Genomic DNA, 14,839 nt, shown 5'->3' on the forward strand with positions numbered 1-14,839 from the left:
ATTGTCCAGGCAGCAAGATGTCTCTGTCAATTCTAGAGTTTTGGAAGTTGCTTACAATGCACTTCCTCTTAACTTAGGTAATAATATATCCTTCTGGAGTCTTTTTGATGAAGTTGAAAATGGATAGTTATAATTATAGTTTTCCTTACAACAAAAGATAAAGTAGATATAAATATTATAACTGTAATTCTTGCTTGATACCCATTTTGCTATATGTAATTTTACTATGTTAAGGTTAATGCTGCGGCCAGCACAGCCTGGATAGCAAGACTGGTGGGGAGTGCCGGGATTGAGACACGGAGGTTTCTTTTCAGGTGGAAGAACAGCAACCTTTATTTTGCCCAGCAACCTTTTATACCTCTACTCCTTCTATGGAGACCCACAGGCCAGAAAGAACACAAACATCATTGTCAATTACAGACCACAAGGAAGTTCCGTTTCAGTCAGGGGGAAAAAGGGCAGCTGGATCACAACAGGTTAAACCTTCCTTTTTATTTAGACAAAAAAGGGAAGATGATGTGAGATTCTCCTCTATGTGCTGTGAATATGCTTTACTGCCATTGGTTAATAAAGAAGCGTTTTTGGTCCATGACTTAACAGAGTAAAGCCAGGTGGAAAATCCCAACAGAGATGGAGAAAGAGAGAGTAGGCGGAGTCAGAGTGACAACATGTAGCTACCAAAGGAGATAGACACCAGAACTTTACCCAATAGATCAAAATCTTGTGGCAAACAGAATAATAGGAATGGGTTAATTTTAGATGTAAGAGCTAGTTAGGAATATGCCCGAGTCACTGGCCAAGCAGTGTTGCAATTAATATAGTTTCTCTGTGATTATTTTGGGTCTGGGTGGCCGGGAACAAACAAGCAGTCTCTGACTGCACTGGTCTAACTGGATATCTGCATGTAGAGGAATGCAAATAGACCCTTATCTGTCACCCAGTGCAAAACTCAAGTCCAAGTTGATCAAAAAACTCAACAAAAAAACAGATCCACTGAATGCGTAGGCATGGGAGAAGACGTCTTGAACAAAACATTCTTGTTCTGACTAGTCATGAGTCAACTTGACACAACTAGAGTTAGCTGAGAGGAGAGAGCCTGAATTGGGGAAATGCCTCCATAAGATCAGGCTGTAGGGTATTCTCATAATTAGTGATCAATGGGGGAGGGCCCAGTTCCTTGTGGGTGGTGCCATCCCTGGGCTGGTGGCCCTGGGTGCTATAAGAAAGCAGGGTGTGCAAGCCATGGGGAGCAAGCCAGTAAGCAGCACCCCTCCAAGGCCTCTGCATCAACTCCTGCCCTGCTTGAGTTCCTGTCCTGACTTCCTTCAATGATGAACAGTGATGTGGACAAGTGAAACAAATCAACCCTTTCCTCCCCAATTTGCTTTCTGGTCACAGTGTTTCGCCAGAGCAATAGAAACCCTGAGTAAGACAACTTTAACACAGGCACTAAGATCAACAATTAATAAATGGGGCCTCATGGAACCCAAAAGCTTCTCCGCATGGACAGGGCCTGCGCAGTCTGCACCAGATCTTCTGCATGTGTATTGTAGGTTCCAGGTTAGTGTTTTCATGTGATTCCTGAGTTGCGGACGAGTGGGTCTCTGCTTATTGCACTGTCTCTTGGGCTCTTTTCCTTCTGTTTGTCTTCTTCTGACATGTTAGCTTTTGTTTTATATCATCACATTTTATTTTGTTGCTATTCCTTAGAAACCTGTGCTTTTCTAGTGAAGAGAAAAGAAAATGGGTGGATCCAGATAGGAGGGGGAGTGGGGAGGAACTAGGAGAAGAGAGAGGGAACCATAGTCACAATATATTGTGAGTAAAGATCTGGTTTTGATAAAAGGGATAAAGAAAGGATTTAACCTTTTTGTGTGTGTGTCTGGGGTTAAGGAGGGTGGTATGTGCACATAAATGTAGTATTTATAGAGGCCAGTAGGGGGCATCAGGTACCCCCAGCTGATGGAGTTACAGGCACTTAACCCACTGTGCCATCTCTCCAGCCCCTGCTTGCTGTTTAAATAAAAAATCCCTCTCCAGGGTCGTGAGAGAAGGGTGTCAGCTGCACACTTCTCCAAAACATGAGGACCTAAGTTTGGATCCCCAGGAGCAATGCAGTAAGGCAGGCATGATGTAATGCCAGCAGTGGGAGGCAGAGACAAGAGCAAGCCTGTAAGCTACAGCCATGCACACTGGTCTACTTGAAAGTTCCTGGCCAATGAGAGACCTTGTCTCAAACAAAGAGTGGAAAGCATCTGAGGATTGACACTTGCAGTCACCCTCTGACCTCCACATACATGCACACACGTGAATGCCCACGGACACACACACAGGAGCCACCCTAGCCCAGGCTGGTCTCACATCACCAGCCGACCTCAGCCTCCTCAGTGCTAGTGTCACAGCTGTGCCCCACTCCCGCCGTGCTCACTAAACTGAGTTCTTTGCCAGTCTGACAGAGCCCTGCTGAGCTCAGGCGACATGAACCCACCTTCTCCCTGGGGTCTTCTGACTGTAATGGACCAGCTGATCCCTATAGGAACCTGGTGTACAGGACTTAGACTCAATCCTGACCCGGTCTCTAAGGGAGGAGTGAGATGGGGGTGTCCCTAACTGTCCCGCCATGCTCTCTGGCCCAAGGAGCCTGCCCATTCCCAGACAGACACACACCTTGTCCTGGGATACAGCAAGGCCTGCCACCACTCCTGCTGCCCCTGGATGACCAGCAAGGCACCATGGGAGCATTTTTGGGCATCTAGTAACATGGTCCATGAAGGGCCTCCGTGTTCTAAAGTAGACTTAGCATAAGCGTCCACCAAACACCAAGGAAGGCCACAGTGGCTATAAGGCCTCCATCTTGGGCTGTATACAGAACAACCAGGCCAGGTCTCTGTCCCCTAAGTCAATGCTGAGACTGGGCAGGTCCAACACAGTGCACTGGGCAAGAAGGCAGGTGCAGCAGGGCCATCTCACCAGGAGAGCTTAAAATCAACACTCAGGGCCAAGACCTTTGGTACAAAGTTTATAGCTCACCCTCCCATGAAGGTAACTTTAAGTGTTCTGAAATAGATGGGAACGGCAGACCTAGGCCCACTCCCAAAGCCTGGCTACACATCCGGTCCGTGCGGGGGAGTGGAGGCCGGACTGGACAGCAAGCTTTGAGGGAGGGCTTTGGAGGGCTCGGGCAGGAATCTTCTGCAGGCTTGAGAACAGGATTCAGACAAAAGTCACGTGTGTCTGTTCCTAGGCAGCCCAAGGTTTAGCAACCCTTTTCACACTTGTGATCCCTGACCCAGGCCAAGGAGAACGGCTCCACCCAGGCAAACAAGCGGTCTGTCCCCGCAGGACCCACAGGGAGGATGCCGACTTCATAAACCATCATAGACCGGCCCATTCCTGGGGCCACGCAGGGATGGCTCTCCTCGAAAAGCCCTTTGTGGTAGGAGACAGCCCTCGGAGCAGGACCTCATCTTATCTTCCTAGGGCACTCAGGGAGCAATGAGGATGGATCCTGCCCACACTCAGGGCCAGTCAGGTACCCAGGACCCTGATCAATGGTCACCATCCGGGACCCTAGGGCAGCTCCAAAGTCAGTAGTGCCTGACCAGGGCCAAGGGGCCAACACGTGACTGGCCCAGAGGTGGCTTCCGGGAAGAGACTGGGTACTCATAGTGGCTAAGGTCCGTCGCCGAGGGTCAGCGTCAGGGACAGACTGGGCTTGCGCTCCGGTTCCTGGTCCTCCTGGCAGGGCTGGGGCGGCCGGGATTTGAAGAAGTCTGAGACATAGCGGACCTGTGGGGGAGGGGAAAGCAGTGCATAAAGCCAAGGAAGAAGACCAGAGGGAGGAGCCAATGAGGGAGGAGCCAATGAGGGTAGTAAAGAAAACCGGGCCAGTGGTGAGGGGCAAGCTCTGGGACGCAGATCAGCAGGCAGAGGTCACAGGAACATTGGGCTCAGGCTGGACAGGTCCTATAGGATGAGGCAGGCAGGGCTCACCGTGAGGCACGCTACCAGGGCTCCCTGCAGGAGGCCGACGAGGACATCACTCCAGTGGTGCTTGTGGTCGGACACACGGGTGTAGCCCACATAGATTGCAAAGGCCACCAAGAAGAACTGAACCGTGGGCCTCAGCAGCCGTGCCCACTTCCAGCAGAGCCGGGCCTGCACATAGAGCTGTGGGGGCATCAGCCTGCATTAGCTGGGCCCATGGGTGTCCTCTCCCTGCCCAGCCCAACGCAAGAGTCGTAAACCCCCTACCCTCAGGGCCTCCTCAACGTACTCCATTGTGCAGCGGGAAGACCCAGGCCCAGGGAAGGGGAGGCTGGGCAAGGTTCCCTGGGAGGAAGGGAGACACTCACCGCCAGGAACAACATGCAATACATGCCGAAGGAGGAGTGTCCAGAGTAAAAGGAGAGCCTGGGAGGGAGGGCAAGCTGGTCAGTGGAACCCAGAAGGCAGAGCCAAGGGCTCCTTGAGGGGCTGGCAGCCACAGAGGGGTGCAACTCTAAACTATGGGAAGCAGGACTGGAGAGATGACTCAGCAGCTACGAGTCCTGACTGCATTTGCAGATGACCCAAGTTCAGTTCCCAGTACCTACATCATCCAGTACCTACACCAGCTGCTCACAACTACCAGAAGATCTGATGCTCTAAGGGCACCAGCACTTACATGCACGTGCACAAACGGAGGGAGGGAGGGAGGGGGGAGGGAAGGACGAAGGGAGGGAGAGAGAGAGACCAAAAATAAATCATCTTTAAGATTTATATATCTTTATGTATATGGTGTTTTATTTACATCTGTCTGCCACATTACTGCAGTGCCTGAAAGTGGCCACAAGGGGGCATCATATTCCCTGGAACTGAGGCTACAAATGGTTGTGAGCTGCCTTGTGGGTTCTGAGAATCTAACCGAGGTCCTCTGAAGAGCAGCCAGGGGTCCTAAACACTGAGCCATCTCTCGGGTCTCTTAGCCTGAGGGAAGGCTTACACACACAGGACACTCACCATGGAGTGAACATCTCCCCTCCTCACTCTCACTTCACCAACTCCAACTCCCCGACCTGCTCCTACCTGCTCCTGGAGCAGGCCTGGCCAGCAAGACCACACTGAGGGTGGCAATCACCCAATACGGCCACCGTAACCCAGTACTGTCACCCAATACTGTCACGGCCACTGTTGCGACAGCTGGTGGTCCGGGGTACTGATATCACCTCAGCTTATAAAGATATCAGTCACCGCTGCCTCAGAGCTCAAGCAGCAACCTGGGGGCTATGCTTTGGAGGCTCAGAAGGACCAGGCATCCCCAATGCACCCCCAGAGCCACTCCACAACCTTGGCAGACAAAGTAGGGCTAAGACAGAGCCCCTAGCTCCACCCTAGCACCCAGAAAACAGAGAAATGTATGTCAATCCTGTCAACCACTACGCTGACAACAGATCCTCACGACATGGCCGTCCACATTGTTCCCTCAGGGGAGTCACTAAGTAGATGGTGAGCACACTGTCCATTCCCCCCTGGAACTTGGTGTTAGAGAGACTTGCCTGGCATGTGTGAGTCAAAGCCATTGATTTGATCATCAGTATGGCCATAGAGACAAAAATCACTGTTTTACAGGAAAATAGATATAGATAGATACATAGATATATTCATACATACAGAGAGAGAGAGAGAGAGAGAGAAGAGAGAGAGAGGGCACATGTGGAGAAAACACACATGCACACAAATAGCATGACTAATAAACAGGCTGTCTAAGGAGCTGGGAAGATGGTCAGTGAGGAGCCTGCTCTGTCAGAATGAGGACCCGAGCGCCATCCTAGCACTCATGGGGAAAGTGAGGTGTGGAGCACGCCCGTAATCCCGGGCCTGGGGAGCTGGAGACACATGGCTCCCTGGAGCTTGCTGGCCAGTCTAGAATTGTACAGCTCCAGCGTCAGTAAGAGACCTTGTCTTAAAATAAAATGTGGAGAGGGACTGGAGAGGTGGCTCTGGAGTTAAGAGCACTTCCTGCCCTTGCAGAGGACCAGGGTACAGTTCCCAGCACCCACACAGCTGTTAACAACCTCTTGTAACTCCAGTTCAAGGGGATCTGATGTCCTCTTCAGACCATCATGGACTCCTGCACAAATGTGGTGTACACACATACATGCAGGAAAACACACATTTACGTGTGGTGGAGAGCAACTGAGGAAGACACTTGCTATTGGCTGACTACTGGCCTACACACACATGTGGACACACTAACACACGCATATAAAGCAGTCCATACGGAGACACAAGTGCCAAGCTTAGGGGACAGACACTTCAACCAGTCACCGGAAATATCCAGAGATGAGAACATCTGTGAGGACGGAAGGAAGAAACAGAAGCCGAGGAGACAGTCTACGCCAACCATAGTGACACAAGCCTGTCACCCCAGCACTCGGGAGACTAAGGCAGGAAGACGAGAAGTTTGAGGTCATTCTGGGCTACACAGTGAGATCCTGTCTCAAAAATCTAAAACTGCATTATGGGTGTGAAAAATGCCCGTAGTATTGAAGGAGAAAAAGCACTGGAAGGACTTATGGCTGATGGGAGCCAACAGACAGAGAGGGGTCAGCGGAGATGACAGAGTGTGGGTACGGACACACAGGCCACACCAGGCATGAAAAGCACAGCTCAGAAGAGCAGGATGGGCAGGGAAATGGTGCCAAGAGCAAACAAGCTCACCACAGAGGACCCTGAAGAGGAAAGAACTCAGGCACAAGCCTTGAAGCGCAAACGGCAGCCAGTCCACCCCCGCAGGGCAGGCCACTGCCTCCCAGACAACTGAATCCTGAGACTACCTGCCCACTATGTGACTGCACACAGCACAGAGGAAAACCCATGACCAGCTTCTCCACCTGCCTCTGCTGACAGTTTTTCTCCATTCACCAAGCCCCAGATTTTCTGTCCTTCAGAGCCTTGCCTGGGCTGCAGTCAGTACCCACCTGGCCTCAGTGACGTTGGCAGGGCTGCCCCTGCACACCTCCAGCTGCACGTAGCCGGAGCAGTTGACCCGGCTCCAGTCAGGGTCACAGACAGCCAAGAAGCTGGGTCTCAGCCGGCCGATCATGTACTTGGCCAGGTCGGTCAGAGACTGGCTCACAGCAGCCCCGAACAGGAAGGTCCCCAGCACCTTGTAGATGGCGGCCACGTAGTTGTTGAAGTCGGATCGTGAATAGAGACGGTCTGTGTACACCAGGTAGGCCTCCCCCGATGAGACCTGCCAACGGAACAGCTGCAGAGTGCGGCAGACACCGCTCCCAGGGTGCATCCTGCTAGGGAGCTGGGCCTTACCTACCTCAGGGCAGGGCTCACCCAGCCCCCACCCGAGCACTTTTCCGCCTTACAAGGATGACGGTGGCCGTGATGATGACCCCGGCCATGAGTCCGTGGGTGATCGTGTCTGGACGGTAGGGGTACCGGATAGAGTCATCTCCGCAGTAGAACCCTCGTTTGTATGGTGTGTTCACCAGAGTCAGGATGACGAAGGGCAGAGAGGCTGTGGGAAGCCAGGGAAGGCACACAGTGCAAATCCTGCCCACATGGTTTCTGTCCTGGGATCATGGTCGCTGTGCCATGACCCCATGGGAAACTCCTCGGGTGACTTCTGTTAATGAGCCCAGCTACAGAGCCGCTCTACCATGCTGCACTCTGGCCCCACCCTCGGGCTGACTCAGCACCAGCAGCCACAGCCTCTACACACCATACTGAAGCACAGTGGCTCCTTCCCATCTCATTCCAGCCCCTGATGAGCCACCCATGGGGTCACCGGTGCTCTTCATGGCTCCTGCCACCTTAGAGACAGTTGGCTGAACTGCTCCATCTGCATAGGAACAGCAAGGTGCCTGCTGTGTTTGGGGCAGGGCACTTTTGGGGGCTCACTGCCTAGGAAGGTAGGTGAGATCATCTAGCAACACAAGGGGAGACTGCAGGGCTGTGGGGCTGTGTCACCCACATCAAGGGCACAGTCGGAGGGCTCTCCCTACAGTCTGCCTTTTTTAGGGTGCACTGAGTTTTGTACTGCGTGAGGGTGTTGGATCCTGGAGTTACAGACATTTGTGAGTTACCATGTGGGTGCTAGGAATTGAACCCGGGTCCTCTGGAAGAGCAGTCAGTGCTCTTAAGTGCTGAGCCATCTCTCCAGCTCCTAGTTTCTGCTTCTTTATCTGCCTTCATTCCAAGTCCTGAGCCACTGCCAGCTACACACTGGACAAGATGGACCCAGCCCTGGATGTGGGAAGCTCAGACCAGAGCCCAGAGATGCAGAACCTCTTGGAAAATGACCTGGCAGAGAAGCTGTGAACAGAGCTGCAACCTGAGAGCAGGTCACAAGGACAGGACAGTGGGTAGCGCCTTGTGCCGCAAGCATGGGAACACAGACACCCCAAAGAGGCAAACCTGGGCAAGTGCCCTTTGCCCGTGAGCAGGGAAGCTGGGTGTGGAGGACGCAGCTTCAGGCCGTGAGTGCCAGGAGCACACAAGGAGATGAGCCTCCCTCAGCATGGAAAGGGGAATCAGACAGCAGAAAACAGTCCCTGACAAGGCCCAGAGGGGACATGATCCAGGAAGGTGCCAACATCATGAAGCTAAGAGGTGGGTCTAAAATGTAAGGGTGACAGCAGCAATGTCCCCTGGGAGGGGTCAGGCTTCAATACAGTGAGAGAAGGCTTGAAGGAGAAGCGGTCAGAGGACAAGGTAGGAAGGCCACAGAGGAGGAGAGCACAGGGACGGTCAGAGAGGGGAGAGAAGGAGAAAGAGTAGAGGTTGAGAGGAGAGAGGGTCCGAGGAAACAGGTCTGAGCAAATCCCTTATCTTGTTTATAGGAAGTGGAAAGTCAAAAGATCTGGTGATATCATCCCGGGAGACACTGGAGTCAGTGAGTCTGCTTGGTGGACATGCCGGGCAGACCACAGGCACAGGGACAGACCTAAAGCTCAGAGCACGGCTGGGCTGCATGGCAGGTGTGAGCCAGGGCACCGACTCCCTTCCTCCTTCCGTGGGTATCTTTCGGGGATCCACCAACAGGCAAGGGCCTCCTTTATTCGTGCTCGCAGGGCCTCCCCGCCAGCACCCGAAGTCTGTGCTGACTAAGGGGAACAGGCTGGCATTGGCCTCCTCCTGCTGCTGTGACTCCCTGGGTAACTCCGCCTCTGGGGACCCAGGACTTCCCAAGGAAAAAATGTAAACTGTTTCCAAGTCCTCCAGCCCCTGGCACAGAGTTAAAGCAACAGAAATGTTTTAATAAACCCATACGGTCAAAAAGTGTGCCCAAGGCTCGGGGATGTCCCACGGGGCCTCTTGGCTGCCAAAGGGCGAAGCTAAATAAAGTATCCTTCCGGGATACGGAAGGTGGACCAAGAGAGGGAGATGCAGAATAGGGGAGGACAGACAATACCCTGTCACCGCCTTCGGTGTAGGATCCAGTCACTCATTGTCTCCTGGGCCCCCGAACAAACACTTGGCCTTTGTCTCGCCTTGGGGGTTCGGAATGCTCCTCCCCACGACTTGAACCGGACTGGCAGGTTTGTCTGTGCGAGCCTGGACGTCCCCGCCTTCCGAGGGCACCGTGCTGGACCTTGGCCACGAGTCACTGGCCTGCAGGGTCTTGGTGCCGCCCCGCCCAAGTGAGTCACGTCGCCCCGAGGTACTCGAGCGACTTCCTGTTGCTGGCTTGCTGGGACCCATACCCCGGGAATAGCCACAGGTAGAGAGGCAGCCCCGATCCTGCCGAGCGCCCAGGAGGGCTGGCAGGGCGCGCACAGGGAAGTGGGGAGCACGGGTCACCACCGTCGGCATCCCGAACGCGCACTGGCAGGAGGGACCGTGGGAGCGTGCACTTGGGAGAGAGTTCCCGTCCCCGGGTCCCGAGATTCTTACCGACCAACACGCACAGCACGTCCAGCAGCACGAAGACCCACCTCCGCTCCATGTCGCCCCCGCCCAGGGACGCCCGCGACTCCCGCTGGTCCCAGTTGTTCCGGAGCGTCCCAGCAGCCCCAGGATCACATGGCCGTGGAGACTGCCCGGCCCAGGGAAAGGGCTGGGCTTGAAAAAAGGGCCCGAGCGAGGCGGAGGCGGGGCTGGGGGAGGGCGTGGCACGAAGAGAAAGTGCGGAGGCAGGAGGGGAAAGAGAGGGCGGAGGCCCTGAGGGGTGTGTTTACCACCTTGACCCCGGCGAGGAAGGGCGGGGGCTTCGGGCTGGGAGGGGTCTCAGGACAAACAGAAGTCTCCTAGCAGGGAGAAGTCTCCAGGCTGGCATTCCGGAATCTCCGGGTTGAGAATATGCCTCCAAAGCTTGACTGGGGTCTCCCACCTGGAAAGGAGTCTTCTGGCCACCAGATGCCTAGGATTCAGGCTGGAGGTCACCCAAGCGTCCCCAGCACTTCTGCGGAGTCTGCAGTTGTAATGTATGCAGAGAGTTGCGGGTAGAGCAAGCCGACGGCACTGAGCTCACACTCGGGAGTTGATTTCCTCAGCCTTTCCAAGGGAGGGCTGACTACCTCTGAAACCAGCACGGGGTGACCGCGGCTCACACAGAGACCCGCCTTTCCTCTAAGCTAGCATCTTGTGGTCCCTGACATTTAAAGAGGTTCCTTAACATTCCCGTCAGGGTCAGGATCACGCCCCTTAGCCCTGTAGGGATCCACCACCACAGAGGTTCTGAAGTTGACCCATGAACGCAGCCCCAGACCACCCTGTCCCTCCCGAAGCCCTGGACCAGGGACATTTGGGAGTCAGTGGGCATGTGGACGCTGGAGAGGAAGTTCAGGCTCCAATGTACATACGGGATCCTTGCTTCATGAGGCCTCCACCTAGGCCACACTCATGGCCACCATCAGCCTTTCTCCCATCGCAGGGTTGTTTCAAGATGGTTGAGACTTGAGGATAGGCGAGGACAGGAGAGGACCAGATCCTGGATGAAAGTCCAAAAGATTCCCCAACCTGCTCCTGCAGGATGCCATCTGGTGTAGGGCTGTCCAGAGAGGTCCCGAGAGAACCCAACTCCCCGCCCTTTGGTGCTGGGATTGGGAAGCGCAGTGACCTGCTCGTGGGTAAGAGAGGACCCCTGCACCCTAGAAGTCGCCTATAGAGTTGGCAGGAAGCACCTTCGACACACAGTAACTTCCCAGCCACTGAGTCTGGACAAGGGCTGTGCAGAAACCTGGCTCCAGGTCGTCTGCACCCATCTCCAGCATCCACCCCCACCGAGGCCACAGGCTGGACTCAGGACAGGGCTCTGTTTGACAGCAGTGTGAGCAGAGCTCCCCGATGCCAGCTTTCGCTCACACCATTCACACACGTGTAGAGAACATCCTTCGCTGCTGCTGCTGCTGCTGCTGCTGCTGCTGCTGCTGCTGCTGCTGCTGCTGCTGGCCTGCGACACATGTGGCTTGTGTGCCGGCTCCTGACCATTCATATGACTAGTGGCATCCTCTCTGCCCCCTTTAACCTCTGACTCCCTGGGACCTAACCATTAGAAAGTCTTAGCAGGTTAGGACAGCACTGCAATTGTGTGGCAAATACGCTAGGGTCCCTTAAACTGAATGCCTACTGTGTGCTGAGAGGAGGGGGAGTGAGAGAATAGGCTGGAGCAGGGCTGGGGAGTGTGAGGAAGGAGGAGGGTGAGCCTAGAGGGGATGAATGGGAGGGACTGGGGGAGGAGAAGCCTGGACAAGCTCGGAAGGATTGGGGTCAGTGTTATTAAAACCTTGTGGAGGTGGCAAAAATTAGGATTAAGGTTACGATTGGGGTCATGGCTCCTAATCAATTACCAACGTGGCCACAAATAGTGAGAAATTTCCCTAGCAGATTTCTCCCACCATGCTAGGCATGGCTGCCTATCCTGCACAAACCCCCCCACCCCCGCCCCAGGATGGCTAGGAGAGTGGCCTTTTCCTGGGGCAGAGGGGATTTGATCAGTCTCAGGGAAATGGAGTTCAGGCTTAGCTCCAGCCCTGGGGACTCAGTGTCTCTAAAGGAATGCTGCAAGACACCCAAAGTGGTCAACGGGACCTACAGTTATTAGACACCACCTGCATACTCACGGCCTCACCTCTCCATTTCCCTGGGGATCTGGAGGGTGTTTCAGGGCTCCCCTCCCCAGAGTCAGGGTAAGGGTTCCACACAGTCTGACGCAGGCAAGATGAAGGCCAAGGCAGGGAATTTGGATGTGTCCCTGTGGACAGACCCTGTAGCCTAAGACCCCTGGAAATACTCAGCAGGAAGCACCCCACAAACAGAGGGAGAGTACCACTGGAGAGTGGGCCACCATCAGCATCAGGACCCAGTGCACTGCAGAACCGACCTTCCACTCTCCCTGAGTCCTCACTCCACGCCAGTCACCTGCAGGGTCCAAGCTGGGCAGCTCCTGCCCGTTACCTAGCCACTCCCCTGGGTGAGCACCAGGAGGCAGCGGCTAGAGGATGCACACACCACCAGCATGCGGGACTGGGGACGACTGACTGCAGTGGTGCAGTGGCTGCACTGGCTGCAGTGGCTGCACTGGCTGCAGTGGTGTACTGGCTGCAGTGATGTACTGGTTGCAGTGGTGTACTGGCTACAGTGGCTGCACTGGCTGCAGTGGTGTACTGGCTGCAGTAGTGCACTGGCTGCAGTGGTGCGCTGGTTGCGCTGGCTGCAGTGGTGCACTGGCTGCAGTGGTGCGCTGGCTGCGCTGGCTGCAGTGGTGCACTGGCTGCAGTGGTGCGCTGGCTGCGCTGGCTGCAGTGGTGCACTGGCTGCAGTGGTGTACTGGCTGCAGTGGTGCACTGGCTGCAGTGGTGCAATGGTACACTGCTCTCACACACAGCGGGACAGGGCAGGTGTGAGCAGCACTGCAGTCCCCACACAGCCCTTCCTCACACGACTGCCTCCTTCCCTGCTGCTGCTGCTCAGGACCTAGTACATACAAAAATAAAAACCGGAAGCACCATACTGAAGGGCAGGCTCAGAGGGACTCCGTGGCAGCCAGCTGAGGGCCGAGTCCTATGGAACATGAGGTAGACACCTTGTGACCCCACTGCTATTGCTCGTTCCTCAGGGTGTGACAAGTGTCCGCTGGGCAGAGCTCCAAAGGAACAGGGAGTGGCTCCCGCCCCCCGCGGACCACCTGCCCTCAGTTTGTCTACACGGAGGCTCTGTACATCGCTCTCAAATCACCATTCCTGTCACCTCATGCCAGCCACAAGGCCTGGACCAGATGACTGCCCCGGGTGGGGCTGTGGACCAAGCAAACGAAAAGACAAAGCCCAGAGGGTCTGAGCAGCGGGCTGACAAGCCGTTATCAGCAGAAACATAATTCTTGATAATATGGAGCCAAGGCAGTGCATAGCTGGTCTGTCAGGGGAATCTGAGTACCCATATTTTACCTGGTGACCCCATCAAGAAACTACAGACTGGGAGACTGAGGACCACTAAGAAATGAGCAGAAGTCTAGACAACGGGTCCATCATACCCTAGAGCTTTGACCAAGTCAGAGAGCCTGAACTCAGGGCACTGCAGGCCCAGATCCTCCAGCTCTGGAAGGCTTTCTCCCTCCTCCAAGGCTGTCTTGAGAAGCCCCATCCGGGTTCGCAAGCCTACATCCACTTGCTTGGTCCAGCACAGACTCCCACACTTGTACACAAAGGCCTGGTGCTAAGGGCTGTCACCAGCCTGAGGTCTAGGCTAAAAAAACAGGGACAGGATTGGTAGGAACGACCTGCAGCCATTTGAACTCATGATGGTGACCTGGCATCTGCCCCAGCTGCAGATGATGAGGGCTGCCAGCCCAGTTCTGATCCCCAAGTCGTCAGTGTCCCATACAAGGCACAGATGCTGTGAAGTCACCAATCAGCATGACGCAGAACTCAGGGTGCTCCTCTCAATTCCAGCCCCCCTTGTGTCCAAACACAACTTCTGCAGCAGCCCAGGCCCTAGGCTCCCAAGGATCTGCAAACCTCTTGGCCTGGAAGCGCGTCCTGCAGCTGGCCTATGCTCCCAGAACCGAGCAGAACATGCCACAGACACAGCAACTGCCCCAGGGTCTCAGCTGTCCCTGCACACTCACGCCAGAAAATCCCGTCTATGATATGAGACCCAGGAAATCTCACCCAAGGACCTGCTGGCAGAACTGGAAAGACACAGGCCTTCCACAGGGAAGACGCAGGGCTGCAGCCCCAAGCCAGGTGATGCAGCAACAGGGATGACCCGTTCCCAGCAGCCTCCACAAGAAAACCCACAGAGCCAACTAACTAGGGTTCATGGGAGACCACAGAGATTGAACTGACAACCAGGGAACCTGCACAGGTCTGACCTGGGTCCTCTAGGTCCATATATTACGACTAGGTGGCTTGGTGTCCTTGTGGGACTCCTAACGATGTGAGTGGGGGCGCCCTGACTCTTTGGCCTGCTGTCAGACCCTTTTCCTCATACCGGGTCGCCTTATCCAACCCGAATATGAGGGGAAGTGCCTAATCGTACTGCAACTTGATACGCCATGTTTGGTTGATACCCACAGGAGGCCTGCCCTTTTCTGAAGAAAAACAGAAGAGTGGATGGGGGGGGGTGGGAGGAAAGACAGGAAAGACAGGGAGGTGAGGAGGGATGTATTATATGAGAAAAAAAATAACTTTTAATAATTTGTTTAATTTATTTTATGTGCATTGGTGTAAAGGTGTCGGAGCCCTGGAACTGGAGTTACAGGCAGCCGCGAGCTGCCACGTGGGTGCTGGGAACTAAACCCAGGTCCTCGGAAGAGAGGCCAGTGCTCCTAATCACTGAGCCATCTCTCGGGTCCCCAGTTTTTCTCGTTTTTCAAGACAATTTTCTCAGTAGCTTTGGA

The 14,839-nt window shown here is 54.6% G+C and overlaps 1 protein-coding gene across 1 annotated transcript; it reads right to left on the minus strand.

Moving 5' to 3' along the window:
- Positions 1 to 3,012: 3,012 nt before the first annotated feature.
- On the minus strand, positions 3,013 to 10,003 carry Plpp2 (phospholipid phosphatase 2). Its single transcript, XM_057772088.1, is given in 7 exon segments — positions 3,013 to 3,681; positions 3,683 to 3,789; positions 3,994 to 4,170; positions 4,356 to 4,413; positions 6,963 to 7,237; positions 7,365 to 7,516; positions 9,895 to 10,003. Coding segments are annotated over 7 exon segments (915 nt in total). The 5' UTR covers positions 9,947 to 10,003; the 3' UTR covers positions 3,013 to 3,587.
- Between the last annotated feature and the right edge of the window lie 4,836 nt (positions 10,004 to 14,839).

The sequence above is a fragment of the Chionomys nivalis genome, chromosome 6, assembly GCF_950005125.1.
Source record: "Chionomys nivalis chromosome 6, mChiNiv1.1, whole genome shotgun sequence".
NCBI lineage: Eukaryota > Metazoa > Chordata > Mammalia > Rodentia > Cricetidae > Chionomys > Chionomys nivalis.